Genomic DNA, 17,859 nt, shown 5'->3' on the forward strand with positions numbered 1-17,859 from the left:
TTATGTAGGAACTATTTTGTTCATATCGAACTACACCCAATAACCCTATCAGCCCACAGAGGGAAACATGCATCTACTCATGGATGAGAGGCTGGTGTGCATGAGAGCACGAGATGTAAACATTAATGGCATCCTTCTCGGCTGAGCTGTAATGTTAGCTATCTCAAGGTGATACAGTTAGCAGGTGTAGTTTGACAGAGAGAAAATAGTTGCCACATGAATTTGCTCACAACGAGGTCAGTGGATTATCTTGAGGAACCGGGTGATGATTTCTGGAAAGAGACATTGCTGTTGAGTTTTTCAAATGTATTTTTTTGGCGGTTGGAGCACCACAAGCTAAATGCCATCTTGTTCCATGATATTTGAGAGAAGGCAGACATTTCTACTGCCAATAACTCCAACACTCAGCAGTCTAGATTGATTAAAAGCACTACAGGCCAGAGGAAAAATATGGATTTTTAATTTTGAGGTGAACTGTCCCTTTAACAGGACTTTTATTTCTTTTCAACCATGAATATAAAAATTCCAATTATGTTTCTTTGTATCAATGTAATAAGAACAATCTGTTTAATGTTTAAGCATAGCAGAGTAAAACAATGAATCAAACTAAAAATGTAGCCATGGCATAAAAACGACAGGTACATAAAGCTGACTTGTCATAACAAGAAAAACACAGGTGTAATTATTGCCTTTCAGTTAGACCTGTTACCTGTTACATGTCCCAGTGCCTGCCTGCCCTTCTGTGTCTTAGACAGACTCTGGCTCCCTCTAGTGGACACTGGAATACTTATCTATTTTCTATGCCGATTTTCATAATCATCAAACCATTCATTGAGCTGTTCAACCATCTGCATCTTTAATTCTATGACAAATACAGATGCTTCCACACAGGTGCACTGCATGCTACAGTCAAACAATAAATCATGCTCTTTGACCTTTATAAACAAACTGAGCAGGCCCAGTTGATTCTGGTTTTGTATCAAGATGGCAAGAGGAAAGATTGAAATGACATTGAAAGATATCTTGCGTTTGTGTACACTTGTACCCTTATAGGAAAGGGTCACTGCAAATCAATGTTCTAAATGATAGATAACCTTTATATTATGAACATTTATGACCTGATGGGAGTGGTCTCTTCTGACAATGCTCCAACCATAAGGTATATGGGCTCACTGAATGGTTTGACGAGTATGAACATGATGTGAAGCATACTTAGGCTGATTGTAACCCACATATACCAGACCTGGCCTAAGGAGGGTAGGTATTTGCTGTTTTCCAGTTTGCCTGAATGTTGTGAGAGGCCCAGCCTCGCCTCCATTGGCCCCTCCCTCTTCACTTATTGGCTGACAGTAATGAGGGAGACTGCACCATAAATCGTCCATTGGTAGCCAGAATAGGACCGGATATTAGATCGAGTCGCATAAGAAATAAAAGCCTAAAATATTTCGGAATAATAGTGTGTGAAACGTGTCGAAGCTACTTTGAATTTATTATCTCACAGATTACAAGTTTCTTTCCTTAGAGTTTATTATTCATGTCTGTTTCATAGTTGGAGGTGTGTTTTTGGTTTAGTAGTCTGTGTTGGAATGAAGAGCTTTTGTTTATGTTTATTTTATGTCCTCCTTGGAAACTAGATAGTTGATCTCAAGTTTATCCTTGCAACAATTCATGTGACACACTCCATGTCCGTGTATGGAAGGTTTCTTGGAATAGCGGGGATATACACATATAAACATAGTGTGGAAGACAGCAATGTTCGCCAAACATTGTCCAGAGCCCTGTAAAAGCTATGTCACTACACCAACTCTCCATCCCAAGTAAACCTAGAGTGACTGTCAGTGTTTGTGTCCACTTCCTGACAGTTTTAAATCAAAATAAGTACACCTACAAATTATTTTGTATCTTAAGTCCTCTCTTTGTCATTGTGGCAATTACATTTTGGCTCTGTTACTGAATAATCCCTCTACACATGAATGTACGTGTTTGTGTTCTAGTCATTTTATTTATTTATTTTTATTCTGTTTTATTTCATTTTATTTTATTTTATTTTATTTTTTTGCGTCGTTATATCCCGCACCAGAAAGGTTATTTTATCTTACATCATGTCATTTCATATTACGACATACTGTGGCTTTCCGTTACAGAATCACAATCAGAAACAATGAACTGTTCGCCGGGGTGAAAGTGTGATTACGTTCACTCTGACTTAAAGCGTATAGAGAATTATAAAAGTAGAAATGGAGGTATAAAGTACAACGTATGTAAAAATTTATTTAAAAAAATGTGTAATATGCTACAACACTAGTACATAAAATATTTACATATATGTATAATGTGCTGAGTAATATAAATATACGTGCATTGTGCTATATTTCAATGTATAACACTAGTATTTAAGTTAAAAAAAAATGTGTGTATACTCAAAGCTCAGTTCAGGTTCGTTGGTGCTTTTAATTTGAAAATCACAACCGGAATTGCCTCGTTCATTTTGTGTGACTTGACACTAATGAGAAAATTTGATCAAACTTCTTCACTTGGTCAATTCACCTTGTAGCAGCAGGGGTGTGGAAAAGCGAGCTCTGCGGTTGTGGACTTTGACCGTTAAATTCTTCAGGAAAATACTCGAGCCCGGCTGGAAAAAGCAGATTCATTTACTCTGAAAGCCCACAGACCAAACTGCTGCATTATGGACCCCAGTAAGTCTGCCAGCGCTCCTCCAGCGGGATGGGCTGATGAGAAGTCCTCCATGGCCCACGCGCCCCCTCCGCCCTATAATGACCAGCCGTACCCGGGATATCCTCAGCCCGGCCCGGGATACCCGGGATACCCGCCACAGCAGCAGGTAAGTAGCCCTACTCCGGGTCTCGTTATTGAAACAAGTGGAGTAATTTCACGCGAGTTAACGGGATGCTTCTCAGTTCTTTGTAGTTTTTTGCCCCACGTATGTGCTGCTAACAAGCTAATTACAACCTATTTAATGCTAATTAAAGAGTTTTTATTTATACTGATAATAAATAACAGAAAAACCCGCATCCAATTAATGTATTAATAAAACTGTTGCATAACAGTCCTTAGTTGCTCGCACTTTGAACAACTCTATTTCCTTTTCTCCCCTCACATGTTGCGTTATGAACTTTATATGTTAGTCTTTAAGGGTTTTATAAAGATTCCTTAATTATTCACCTTTCCTCTTGGCAGGTAAGGGCTTGCTGTGCTTAAACTGATTACGCTATTAAAATCAGTAATTACACATGAACTTCGACTGTAACATGATAAATGAAACTCAGGGAATTATTATAACAGAGTGTGCTTTTATAGGCCATATGGCGGATCTAATCCGTGCAGGTTGAATTAACAGATAAAATCTTTGTTTTCTTTCTTTCTTACTGATTTACAGTTCAAACCTGTTTATGTCTCATATCATCATGTGAGTATTTCAACATTGAGCCCTGTGGCAGAGTTGCAGTTTCGTTTTGTGTGAAGCCACCCCATCAAATCTACTCTAACACGCCTCTAAAACGTTTATTCATTGTACCTGAAAATGAATTTGTGTTTCCTTTGTGTGGCCTGCAGGGCTATGTACCCCCACCGCAGTATGGAGGTGCACCCTATGGACAGCATCCAGGACAGCCGAACGCTGTTACTGTCCAGCCCACAGTGTTCGTGACTCAAGGCCCATTGACCAACCCTGTCAACGACTACTTGTGCTACTCCATCTTCACCATGCTGTGTTGCTGCCTGCCAGTTGGAGTTGCTGCCCTGATCTACTCCATCTCAGTGAGTTTGATTCTCTTGTATTTATATGCGCATGGACGGGTGCATGGACACAGAGAACAAAATGTTCCCCGACTGAAATCAAAGTCATTTAGTTCTGAATATGTGCCAATGTAGAGTCTGCGCTGCAGCTGTATGGTGCATATTTCAAAATCCATTTAAGCTAACAAAAAAAGAATCCCACTCAAGTAAGAATTAAAGGGGTAAAGAAACCCACTGCTAATGAAATAATGCAGAGAAGATGTCTTATATTTTCAGTAGTGGTGATTAAAGTACTTTATGTCTGGTGGTAATGACAATAGATTGATGAGATTGTTTTGAAATATAAAAAAGCACCCTATACTCAGCTTTTGTATCAGAGCTGCAGACCAGATGATTGAAAAAAAAGTGAACTCTTGTGTTGCAAGTATTTACCTTGTCAGAGGTGAAAACATACATTGTTATTTTGGCCTCTGAAATGAGCTCTGGTATGATGAAATCAGTGTTCCATATATTTTCCATCACCTGTAAATAATTGATGGAGGACATGACAGAACTAGTGTGTGTGTGTGTGTGTGTGTGAGTGTGCGTGCATGCAAGAGTGCCAAGTTTGTTGAAATGATTGAGGGTTACTGGAAGGGGCGGAGTTCTGTGAGAGAGAGAGAGAGAGAGAGAGAGAGAGAGAGAGAGAGAGAGAGAGAGAGTGGGGAGAGAGAGTGGGGAGAGAGATCAAGGAGGGGGTGGCAACCATGTCTATGGTGGCAACAATAGAAAGGAGAAGATGTTTTGTGGTCTTGAATGTTTTATTAAGTAAGAGGTACCCTGTCCTGCACTACATACATATACTGTATAAAAATAATAGATATATATAGATATAAAATAATAAAAATAGTAGCCACTGTGACGTCACCCATTCCTTTGTGGACTCCTGTTTTGAAGCCTTGAGTTTAGAAACTTGTTTTTTATTTATTTGTTTGGGAGCTGGAAATTACCATCCTGCCACTCAAAGTGGCCACACAATTAATAATGTATAACTTTAAGCCTTATATAGAGGCTAAGCCTCTACTAAAAGCCACTTAGGGGCTGCATGGACAAATCTTGAATAAAACTGGCATCATGCATAAAGCTGTGTCAATATACCGTTCAAATACATAAATGTTCACCAATACAGAGAGCACCATACACCTCACTTGACATGGCCTAGCTTTGGGGTCAAAAAACTATGTGTGCTCCCGTCTAGACCTGTCTGTCAATCGATAGTTCCTGCCTATATTGGCGGACACCCATGACAACACAGTGACCTCTACAGGACAAATTAACAACCTACACACATTTTACAACATACATGGCTCCTTAACCTTATAAAAATCAAATGGATGAGTTATATAAAAATCAACCCCTCGTACAGTTGTCTTGAATGTTGAAATTAGCTATGGGACCAAACATGTTGTAAGGCGGGCATTTAACATGGGGGTCTATGGGGATTGACATCATGGATGTATAAGGTGAACTGGATACAGTGTTGGGCAGGGCCCCATTCATTCCTACGAAAGTTGCTCAGTGGCGCTTGAAGCCATAAAACCTCAATTTCCACAAAATTAAATTACCCGGATGTTTCACATCATCGGGGCCCATAGAGCATGTGCGCTAGAGACTTCTGCCGGCCGTGCCACTAAAGGCTAGTTCACATTACACGATTTTCACCCTGATTTTGCATTGCGGAGGCTATCGTAATCTTTTGAGCGTTCATACCCGGCGATGTGTTTTTCTGTCAGCGGGAGTCTCGCCAACTGCGTTACAACCTGTGTTTGCACACCACAAGATTTCTCTACCAAGCCCTCACGGACAGAGCCCCAGATAATGCGGTGACGTCACCAAACTTGGAGACGACACATCATAAAGGCATGGATATTCTTTATAATCCAGGGTCCAAACACAACGCACTCCCCGTGATCCTGTGGAGGCTGCAATTGTTGTTGTTGCTTGCTGGCCGGCTTGTCAGGGTTGCCAGATCTTGGGAGAGAAACAAGCCACTGTAGTCCAACACACCATAATGCATTTAAAAAACTCATTAGATGAGTATACAGTACAGGCCAAAAGTTTGGACACACCTTCTCATTCAATGCGTTTTCTTTATTTTCATGACTATTTACATTGTAGATTCTCACTGAAGGCATCAAAACTATGAATGAACACATGTGGAGTTATGTACTTAACAAATAAAGGTGAAATAACTGAAAACATGTTTTATATTCTAGTTTCTTCAAAATAGCCACCCTTTGCTCTGATTACTGCTTTGCACACTCTTGGCATTCTCTCGATGAGCTTCAAGAGGTAGTCACCTGAAATGGTTTCCACTTCACAGGTGTGCCTTATCAGGGTTAATTAGTGGAATTTCTTGCTTTATCAATGGGGTTGGGACCATCAGTTGTGTTGTGCAGAAGTCAGGTTAATACACAGCCGACAGCCCTATTGGACAACTGTTAAAATTCATATTATGGCAAGAACCAATCAGCTAACTAAAGAAAAACGAGTGGCCATCATTACTTTAAGAAATGAAGGTCAGTCAGTCCGGAAAATTGCAAAAACTTTAAATGTGTCCCCAAGTGGAGTCGCAAAAACCATCAAGCGCTACAACGAAACTGGCACACATGAGGACCGACCCAGGAAAGGAAGACCAAGAGTCACCTCTGCTTCTGAGGATAAGTTCATCCGAGTCACCAGCCTCAGAAATGGCAAGTTAACAGCAGCTCAGATCAGAGACCAGATGAATGCCACACAGAGTTCTAGCAGCAGACCCATCTCTAGAACAACTGTTAAGAGGAGACTGCGCGAATCAGGCCTTCATGGTCAAATAGCTGCTAGGAAACCACTGCTAAGGAGAGGCAACAAGCAGAAGAGATTTGTTTGGGCCAAGAAACACAAGGAATGGACATTAGACCAGTGGAAATCTGTGCTTTGGTCTGATGAGTCCAAATTTGAGATCTTTGGTTCCAACCGCCGTGTCTTTGTGAGACGCAGAAAAGGTGAACGGATGGATTCCACATGCCTGGTTCCCACTGTGAAGCATGGAGGAGGAGGTGTGATGGTGTGGGGGTGTTTTGCTGGTGACACTGTTGGGGATTTATTCAAAATTGAAGGCACACTGAACCAGCATGGCTACCACAGCATCCTGCAGCGACATGCCATCCCATCCGGTTTGCGTTTAGTTGGACGATCATTTATTTTTCAACAGGACAATGACCCCAAACACACCTCCAGGCTGTGTAAGGGCTATTTGACCAAGAAGGAGAGTGATGGAGTGCTGCGGCAGATGACCTGGCCTCCACAGTCACCGGACCTGAACCCAATCGAGATGGTTTGGGGTGAGCTGGACCGCAGAGTGAAGGCAAAGGGGCCAACAAGTGCTAAACACCTCTGGGAACTCCTTCAAGACTGTTGGAAAACCATTTCAGGTGACTACCTCTTGAAGCTCATGGAGAGAATGCCAAGAGTGTGCAAAGCAGTAATCAGAAGAAGAAACTAGAATATAAAACATGCTTTCAGTTATTTCACCTTTTTTTGTTAAGTACATAACTCCACACGTGTTCATTCATAGTTTTGATGCCTTCAGTGAGAATCTACAATGTAAATAGTCATGAAAATAAAGAAAACGCATTGAATGAGAAGGTGTGTCCAAACTTTTGGCCTGTACTGTATATAGAGAAAGGTGACGTATGGAGAGCAGTAAGCAACTCCACTTTAGAAACAAGCCCAAAGTCGTGGCTAATAAGGGGACCTGGCAAGTGACAACACTACGGCTTGTCCTCCTCACATTTCTTCCGTCCTCCTGCGTGCTGACGTGGGACGTATCCCGCCTCTCATTGGCTGATGCTCTTTGTCGGTCATGTCAGCCTTTTCCAGTTTTCTAGCATGCCAGATATCCAGTCTCAGTCACAGACGAGGGGGCGACTTACTCGTAGGCTTGCTCACACATGAGGACTCGTTGTGGCAGACTATCTGCTGGCTCACCTCCGACCCAAGGTGGCTCTCAAGATCCTCTGTGACGTCAAAATCGCGGTGAAAATCGTGTAATACACTGCCTGGCCAAAAAAAAAGTCACCACCAAAAAAAAAGGTCATACACTCTAATATTTAGTTGGACCGCCTTTAGCTTTGATTATGGCACGCATTCGCTGTGGCATTGTTTCGATAAGCTTCTGCAATGTCACAAGATTTATTTCCATCCAGTGTTGCATTAATTTTTCACCAAGATCTTGCATTGATGATGGTAGAGTCTGACCGCTGCGCAAAGCCTTCTCCAGCACATCCCAAAGATTCTCAATGGGGTTAAGGTCTGGACTCTGTGGTGGCCAATCCATGTGTGAAAATGATGTCTCATGCTCCCTGAACCAGTCTTTCACAATTTGAGCCCGATGAATCCTGGCATTGTCATCTTGGAATATGCCTGTGCCATCAGGGAAGAAAAAATCCATTGATGGAATAACCTGGTCATTCAGTATATTCAGGTAGTCAGCTGACCTCATTCTTTGAGCACATACTGTTGCTGAACCTAGACCTGACCAACTGCAGCAACCCCAGATCATAACACTGCCCCCGCAGGCTTGTACAGTAGGCACTAGGCATGATGGGTGCATCACTTCATCTGCCTCTCTTCTTACCCTGATGCGCCCATCACTCTGGAACAGGGTAAATCTGGACTCATCAGACCACATGACCTTCTTCCATTGCTCCAGAGTCCAATCTTTATGCTCCCTAGCAAATTGAAGCCTTTTTTTCCGGTTAGCCTCACTGATTAGTGGTTTTCTTAAGGCTACACAGCTGTTCAGTCCCAATCCCTTGAGTTCCCTTCGCATTGTGCGTGTGGAAATGCTCTTACTTTCACTATTAAACATAGCCCTGAGTTCTACTGTTGTTTTTCTTCGATTTGATCTCACCAAACATTTAAGTGATCGCCGATCACGATCATTGAGGATTTTTTTCCGGCCACATTTCTTCCTCGAAGACGATGGGTCCCCACTATCCTTCCAGTTTTTAATAATGCGTTGGACAGTTCTTAACCCAATTTTAGTAGTTTCTGCAATCTCCTTAGATGTTTTCTCTGCTTGATGCATGCCAATGATTTGACCCTTCTCAAACAGACTAACATCTTTTCCACGACCACGGGATGTGTCTTTTGACATGGTTGTTTAGGAAATGAGAAGCAACTCATTGCACCAGTTGGGGTTAAATAACTTGTTGCCAGCTGAAAGATAATCGCCCATGCAGTAATTATCCAATAGGAGGCTTGTACCTATTTGCTTAGTTAAATCCAGGTGGCGACTTTTTTTTTGGCCAGGCAGTGTATGAACTAGGCTTAATATTAGGTTTAGGTCTCCGCTAATTTGAATGGGGATAGTAATGATTTATATGTGTGGCTCATTTAGACTTAGGAAATGTTATTGGAACTGAACTGATCAAATCCCAATTGTGAAAGCAGTCATTTCAGAGGGGTTGTCACGCCCAAAAGTTGTATCCACTGATTTACAGACGTCTCCTATGGGAAAAAGTATTTTTGGTTCCAATGGCATCATGTGATGGACCTGGAAGTTTTAATCCCACGTTCAGCCAGTATGTAAAATTGTAGGGCTGAGCGAGCATACCATTATCTGTAACTGTATCTGTATCGATTCAACCAACTAAATTATCTGTATTCATATCTGGATATATCCATACTCGGAGTGGGCTGAGTTTGAACTGGAAGTGGGTGGAACATAACCAGAAGTTATTTTCAGTTATTCAGTTATTTTTTCTTTATCACAAGTACGGATATTGACACAATACCAAAATGATAGTCATAATTGTAAAAAGTACATTATTTCAGCCAAGTACTTAGCTCAGCGTAATGAAATTGGCTTCTAAGCTGACGCTGTTCCTGGTGACTTAATTGATTTCTCCTTTTGAGACAGCCTCAAGTAGCCATTCAAGAAACTGCGGTTTTTGGCACTTCAGTGTTGCCTTCATTGTTCAGCCCTGAAGGCTGACAATTTTTTATTGCATTGCTTTTTGTTTCCTCTCGCTCCTTGATATCCTGAGACATTCGTCTGCCATCATCACCAAGTTTCCTCTGCTCCTAAGTAGTTACATTAAGGGAAACTAATTATTTAATACAAAAAAAGAAAACTCAAATCCAGTGTCAAACAAAATCAGAGTCACCTATCAGTATAACCTGGAATGTAGTTTTAATACTAACTCAAAAAGTTAATGAGTTTGTTTTTGCACTGTGTCTCATTGAAGTGGTATGACATGAGGAAAGCGCACACTTCTTAAGGAGGAAACGTGGGTTGATTGTTTCCATGTGGTTGGTCTTTAATTGTCAGAGGGGAAAAATACTCTTGTGTTACCTCCTAAACATTTCTTAAATGAGTTAAAAGCAAAGTATAACATTTATTTGGCCCTAAAACATTTAAGAACACTCACTGAGAGTCTTACTTAGGCATGGAAAGTGGACTTTTTTGCAGCTGTAAAGGTGCTGTGAGATGTTTTTTTTAAATGGTAAATTTCTCATGTGTTTTTTTGAATATGAACAAGAGCTCCAAAGTTTGCAAATGTATGTCACACTGCAAAAAATATATATCTTACCAAGTCATTTAATGTTGCTGACTTTTTTCTAGCCCGCCAAATCAGTTTATTAGACTGTGTTTAGGCTGTGTGTGTGTGTGTGTGTGTGTCAGGGTGAGTGCTAGTGGCAAACACATTACTGTGGCATACCTTCTAAAGTAGCAGTTGTTTAACTTTATTTTTGGAGTTAGTCCACATTTAGCATCCAGCATTTACTTTAACGTTTGAAGTAACACACTGAGTAGAGTCCTGCATACAGACTGTGTACACGGCTGTTGTTTCTGTCTGTCCTCTGATCATCAGTAATAATAGTCTCTGTTGTTCCTACAGTAGGAACTGCTCTTTAATGAACAATCTCTGGTTAATATCTGCAGAGCAAAGTCCAATGAAGTCCATTTATACCCAGTAGGTGGTTTGACTGGTGCATCTTTGGAGACAGAATGCTGCATCTGTATTGTGGAGCAGACATTCAGCTATTATGTCCATACTAAATTATTAAGTATTATTAATTAATTAATATTAATAAAAAAAACAAAGTATCCTTTTTTATGGCTGTACCATTGCGTCAAATTAAAAATTGTAGAGGATTTGTGCATATAAATGCAACTGTTATATATATATATATATATATATATGTATATATATATATATATATATATATATGTTATGCAAAGCTTTGAAATACAGTATATACTCATGTTGTTTTTGGTGTATCCACATCTGCACGTCAGCACACTCCAAATGATGTCAATTATATAAAATGGCTGCCTTTCCCAGAGATTATTAGCTGCGTGAGGCGACTTTACAGCTCCAAATGTGAGCAATGAGTGACTTTTTTTTTTTTTTAGAAAACATGAACTTCCGCACACACTCAGAAAGTTATGTAAGGTGATGTCCACTCCACTCAGTGTGTTTATATGGAGTCTTGTTGTCATTTCTGTCCTGCAAGTTTTTGTTACTTGTGTATCAACATACACACAAAGACTGATCTATCTGTTGTGAGCCAAAATCGGCAGAGCTCGATTGTTGTTAGCTACAACTTGTTTACATCTTGGTAAATCTCTTAGCTACAAACAGTTTCTGTTGGCACTGTTCCCATGGATGTAAAGACAACAATCACTGGATTACAATGGAGATGAAGTCAGAATTTGGTAAATCATGAGGAAAGAAGAAGTCATAAGGTTATTTATGTGATGTCTAAACAGATCTAGCAGTGGACAAAGGACATACTGCTATCAGTGAAAAGATTTGGCTCATGTCAGCAGTACATGTGCAGGTTCAATGCATTCTGGTTCAACTGGGTCATAAGAGTGAAAATGTTAAGATCTTGTCGACTACTCAGGTTTAGACAATATTCATATTTGGGACATTTTTCTGTAGAAAAACATTTGATATTTCTTTCGGAAATATTGAAAAATGTATTTGTAGTTGGTACTTACATTTAGATATTGGCATTATTTGTTTAGTCTGTTATGATAGCTGAAAAGTCCAGAGGCCTGTGCTGTGAAGTAGGATTTGGAGCTCGCAGAGCAACTTCAGAGTCAGCCCTGGGTTTTCAGTATTTCAACTTTCTACTTGGATAAATCACAGTGGTTACTTGGGCTTCAGAGCTACTCAGAGGATTAGATAAAAACCTGTCAACAAACCAGACCACTGACCAGTCAGATCAATGGAAAAACATATCCTGAAATGGACAAAAGTCCTTAGTGACAGGTCACAAGAGTATTTTTATAGGTCAGAAGAATAATTTATAATTTCATTGTTCCAGGCTTCCTGTTTCCACTCTGGTTGTAAAACAGAGCTTTAAACAATTGATTATTTGTGACACTAAACACATGATGAGGATTTTAGCTGCATTTTAACTGTGCAAAAGTTATTTTATCCCTGGAGTGATAGCTGAGAGTGTTTGACTGTCTTTACACTCTGATTTCATTAGTGCAGCTCAGATAAACGTGGCTCCTGTTATAAATGCAACATTTCAGTCAGGTAGGAGTCATCTGTCATTACCTGACAACCCTTTACTTTAGTAGCAGAAACAGTCTTGCATTACTTTTTAGTGTTTTAATATGACATATTCAGAATACTTAATTCATCATCCATATTTAATTATATCTACATGTGCTGTGCCTTCTTTATATACTTGAAGATTATGTCTAGTGCTTCCACATCACCTCATTATGTTTTGAGATTATAGGGTATCATTTACATTTAACTCTGATGAATATGACTTTTGCCGTGCCTAAAACAGAACATTTCCGCTGCTAATTAGTATCACCACTTCATCTGATATCACTTAAAATACTTTATTCATGGTTCCGATGATGATTTTTACTTTACTGTCCTGACAGGCTTAGTAGGGAGCCCAATGTCTACTTCATCTACTTATCACTGTAACTGTGACAGAAATCAAGTGCAAAATATAAACAAATGCATATACTTTGTTCCACCCTAAATCCACCCTTCTGCTGGAATCATGATAATCGTGATATTTTGGATCAAAAGTGTCTGAATCCCAGTAAAAGGTTTTGAACACATGCTGAAGGTTTGATCCACATGGAAATATAAACTGGATTGTGTGATCTAATCCAATTCCAGAACACTTTTTTTTCTTTTAAACAGCCCATTTTCAAGATTTGATCCAATCCATTAGCCGAAATCTGATTAGATTGCTTCTGAATAAATGGGCCCTGATGATGTTGAACCTGCTCTGGTATTCTGTACTCTGGTACTTCTGTGGTTTCCTGCATTGCATTAAGACTACTCTGTCATTACCTCAATTGTATTTGAGTCTTTTAATATTTGATCGCTCATTAAGACGTGGATGTTGAACAGACCTGAGTAAGGGATAAAAACCTAAGTGTTAATTTGCATTCAGCCTCAGCTTATAAAACCTCATGGAAAATCCCAGTATGACTTCATATGTTGCTGTATTTACTTTACAGTCTGGATACCATACGTTCCCAGTCCCCCTAGTCTCTCAGTGCACGTGTTTAGATTGAGCAATAGCAGAACTTCCAGCATATTTCACAATTGTTCTTCACACCGTTATGTATGACAGAGCTACCAGCAGGCCTGCTGTATTTTAAAGAGCTGGAGTTTTAGGGAATGGCAGAGCATCTTTTTACAACACATTTAATCAAAATGACATTTAATTCCACCTGCTACTCAGACAAACCTATTTCCTCTTGTCCATCTTAAAAGCATCCGTGTCATAATCTTGTCTCTTTGCTTTCCGTGAACATAGCTTGTCAACATTCCCTTTGATATATCACACACTTATCAGCCATTACTTATCCATACAGATCATATGACGACACTTGAAATGTATGAAATGATAAAGACCTTTGCTGGGAGCGACCAGAAGAACAGGTCACGTCAGCAGTTGCTCTTTCATAACCATTGCCCTAGACAGTCAGAAGTTGAAACAAGAGACGAAAACACAGTTTTCCCATACTAAGTCATTCTTTCGGAACAGAGCAGTTTCATTCCTTTGGTCATGCTTTTTGTAAGATTGTAGCTGCATCAATGAATAGCAGAGCAGAGTTAAAACAGGACGTACATGAGTGTCCAGAGTCATCTTCTCTAATTATTTTTGCCTGATGTGCCCAAAAATAGATACACTCACAAAAAAATAAGAGTGAAATGTAGAAATGAATGGATTATTGCATAGAGCACTTTGCTTTTAAGTTCATTGCCAAGGTAACCAAAATGGCAGTTCATGTGTATCACAGTTTAAAATAGCTGCTTACATATGGCTCCACTCATTAAATGGACAGCACAGATTTAAATTAGATTTTCGGTCAGCGGTCTGGTACGAGAACAGAAACAATACAAAGCTGTGCACATACTGTAAGGACTTGGCTGTTGTGTACACAGCTGTAACAGACTTCAGTTTCCATGATGCATTTACACACTTCATACTGCCTTTGGGTAGATAAGACTATCAGTGTAGAATTAGATTTATGTCAGAGCTGAGGAGGCGGAGGCTGCAGGGGGATGTAAGAGCTGCTCTGATTGGTGATTAGTTGGATGTCATTAAAGCTTGAGGTCATTATAGCAGGTGTCATGGCAACGCATACGTCCGGCATTAAAATGTATTATTTGAAAAACTAGAGTTGAAACATTTATGACATAATTGTTATGAAGTTGTGTTGATTCTGCTTTACAGTGCTGACCTGAGGTTATCACTGTATAGGTGGTGTTGTCACGATACTTGTGTTTTCAACTTCGATACAAATCCTCTGAAAATATTGACATTCGATGCCATGGGGAAAATTGACATTGAGGGCATACAATTTAAATTCTTATTAAAAGATGAATATAACAAGACTATAAAATGATAATGACAACTTTAATTTTCTTAGTTAGTTGCAGAGAAGAGAAGAATGACTGTATTAACATTTATAATAAGAGAGAGCGAGAAAAAGCAGAAGACATAGATACTTAACCACTGAGAGTGAAACTTGAGGTTTGGATGTTATTATGATACTGTCGGTGATGTTGCAGTGTTTTCCTTCTGGTGCTCTGCACAGATCTGACACCTGCCAGCCCGCTGTCACCCCTTCTCACTGAAGCTCTGTGAGTCAAGGTGGCGGTGACTGCAGGGTGGCACAGTTAACAATAGCCTTATATTTTTTTGTTCATAAAATGCACTCAAACTCAGAGATATGTAGAATATTAATACTGACATTCCTGTAATCTTACATCACAACATCTGCTATGACAGTAGATGTCATGTTGATGAGTAAATACAGCACCCTTTTTTATTTCCTTGACAATGTTACACTGTAATAACGATTGTGCCACTGATCGATACTGAATTGTTTCATGTCGATGATGAGCTGATGATGCTCTCCAAGTGACGCACCATGAAAAAAATATTTGCACCACTGGCTGCCATTTTCCATATCTCCACCATATACCTTGTGCAAGACGAGGTCCTGTTTTGTTCTGGTCTCACTGAGAGAAGGAAAATATAATCTCACAAAGAAAAGACAAAGCATATTTCTCAAAATGTTGAAAAATACTGCTAAATCCATACAATAGTTATTTAAATTTCTATACATTACATAACACAATAATTTATCACATTTGATGTACCTGATACTGGGTTGCACCTGCACAGCTGAACTGTAAGCTGCCATTATAAGAAAGTTGATGCATGTATTTTGCAGTAATAACAGCGTTTAAAGATGGGGCTTAAGGATTTAACTACAGCAGTTTGTGGTAGCATTAGCGATGTTTGGAGAAGGCGTCTTTGTTCCAGTATGAACGATCATCCTCAGTATGCGAACACTCAGGTGCACAGACAAAAACACATGCATGCTAATATCACCAGGTCATATTTATCAGAAAAGAAGGATATTTTGACATTTATTCCACAGATAGACAAGGATTTCAATTATTTCAACCGTGCAGGGTTAACACCGTAAATCAGATCTGTTGAACAGTTGAAAATCATTTGTTGATCCTCAGTGCAGCCTCAAGAGTGACTTAATTTTCCTGTAGTGTTTCCTGGACGTCAGACGTGTGCTACTGTTGACCTCTAGCTCTCTTGTTTTTCCTGTCTCTTCTTTTTGTCCCTCTCTCTCTTTCTCTCTCTACTCCTCTTGGCGTCAGTGAAGCATCTGTCAAGCAGACACTAACTCACATTTTATGATCTAAATGACCCCACTCACACTCAAACACATATAAGCCAAGCCAAGTAGCGAGAGGGCAAACTGCACGAGCACAAACACCAACCTGCATTGAACCTGAATGTTAGAAAGACCCTTCAGACACAGCAGCATAGTTACTCCGAAACTGTGGGTGGTTGAACCCTCAAGGTTAAGATGAAAATATTTAACAGACAGGAAGGAAGATGCACGCGCTCCCTGTTTGTTCCATTTCCTTCACAACAAATGTTATCTGGGTCTGTCTGGGTCTGGATCTGCAATGTTACATCGCAAGAGTCATCACGAACACTGACTTCTCCGAAATGCCTCAATCTGTAAATAGCATTTAAAATAGCATGAATGTTGGCCATCACATGGTCATCAGGATCTAATCAGTCCAGCAGTGCAGGGACCCTCCCCCGATTCCAGTTGAAAAGTGACAAAACAGCAAAGGGGGAGGGAGAGGAAACAGGGCCTGTTAGTGGGCAGCTTATTGGGTCCCCATTATTTTCCTACGTGGCTACATAATTAGAGGAGAGATAAAGCCCAGAGAGATGCAGGAGAAAGATAAAGGCAAAAGAATACTAAAGAACTGAGATAAAGTGACTAAGATTTTGAGATTGGGAGCAGAGAAGAACGAGACAAAGAGGGACAGTCATGGTTTTTATCAAACTGTATCAGAGTTTATAGCTGGAGCGCTAAACAGAAAAGACGGCAGAAACGGAAACAAGATAGGAAATAACAGACCAGAAAAGGGGGAGTGGTAGGGAGATATGGAGCTGGCTGCTGGAATTTGTCTCACTTAACATTATCTCTGTGGCAGTTCAACCTCAGTTGACAGTAGGGCAGTGCCTTCTCTTCTCTGCGCAGAAAAACAGTACTTGCAACATAGAACAAGAATGAAATGTAGCCACTGTGTGCCAGTTCTCCCTTTGGAGGACTTTGATCATGTGGAGAAAATAATAATAACTTTCTGCTAGACCCAGGATGAGACTTGAGAGATGAAATTTTTTTAACACAGCAGCCTCTGGAGTTACCGGACAAGAAATGCTTTTGTCAGATCAGACATTAGCGCTCTGTGTGTCTAGTGCCAAGCCACTCCTCTCTTCTGACAGAGCCCTCAAACGGTCCTTTGTTTCACTAAACATGAGCTTTTCCTCACAGCTCAGCTCTTATTGACAGTGGATGAACATCCAGACAATAACTTGCAACTTACAGTGTGAAGATATGATCTCAACTTCCTGTCCTTCTGTAGATCCCCACTGCTGCAACAATAGTGAAATCATCAAGTGTAGGAAAATCGCTTATCACATGTTCAAATATCAGATTAAATAATTCACATGCAAAATAACATTGCTGATGTGAAACATCTGCCTAGGACATTGCTTCCATTTACAATGAGACAACATAGAACTAAATTTATCCCGAAGGAAAGTACTGTGCCAGAGATTGCTCAAGAATTACAACAAAATATATACCTATGAAAAGTGATACCCACAATTAGTATATAAGCCACACAATCATGAACCAGTATTCAGTGTATAACCCATGTAATTTCTGCGATCATGTGACCAATGCACTGACTGAATGCACTGAGGAAGTTGTAGAAAGACCGAGGGTCAGTGTAAGGAGGCAAGTTGGGGGGGTTGGAAGGGTCAAAGAACAATCACCCAGGCAGGAGACTGGTATTTGGGTTAAAGTTCACTCGGTAAAACCAAGTGAACTTTAAGTTCTTTAAGGTATGTTGTCACCGTGTTCCTTCTCCTAACCCTTACCTTACGTAACTCCACTTGCCAACGCTAACCTACGTAACTTTTCTGAAATGGCAATCGTGGGGTGCTTATATGTTAGAT

General features: G+C 40.1%; 1 protein-coding gene across 1 annotated transcript in view; it reads left to right on the forward strand.

Moving 5' to 3' along the window:
* The first annotated feature begins 2,521 nt into the window (after nucleotides 1–2,521).
* The window catches only part of LOC117265475 (uncharacterized), a 33,571-nt gene continuing 18,233 nt past the window's right edge, over nucleotides 2,522–17,859 (forward strand). The window contains exons 1-2 of the mRNA XM_033639979.2: nucleotides 2,522–2,842; nucleotides 3,574–3,777. Of these exons, the coding sequence (XP_033495870.1) occupies nucleotides 2,687–2,842; nucleotides 3,574–3,777 (360 nt within the window). The 5' untranslated portion in view covers nucleotides 2,522–2,686. The remainder of the gene's footprint in view (nucleotides 2,843–3,573; nucleotides 3,778–17,859) is intronic.

This window comes from Epinephelus lanceolatus, chromosome 10 (genome assembly GCF_041903045.1).
Source record: "Epinephelus lanceolatus isolate andai-2023 chromosome 10, ASM4190304v1, whole genome shotgun sequence".
In the NCBI taxonomy this organism is placed as follows: domain Eukaryota; kingdom Metazoa; phylum Chordata; class Actinopteri; order Perciformes; family Serranidae; genus Epinephelus; species Epinephelus lanceolatus.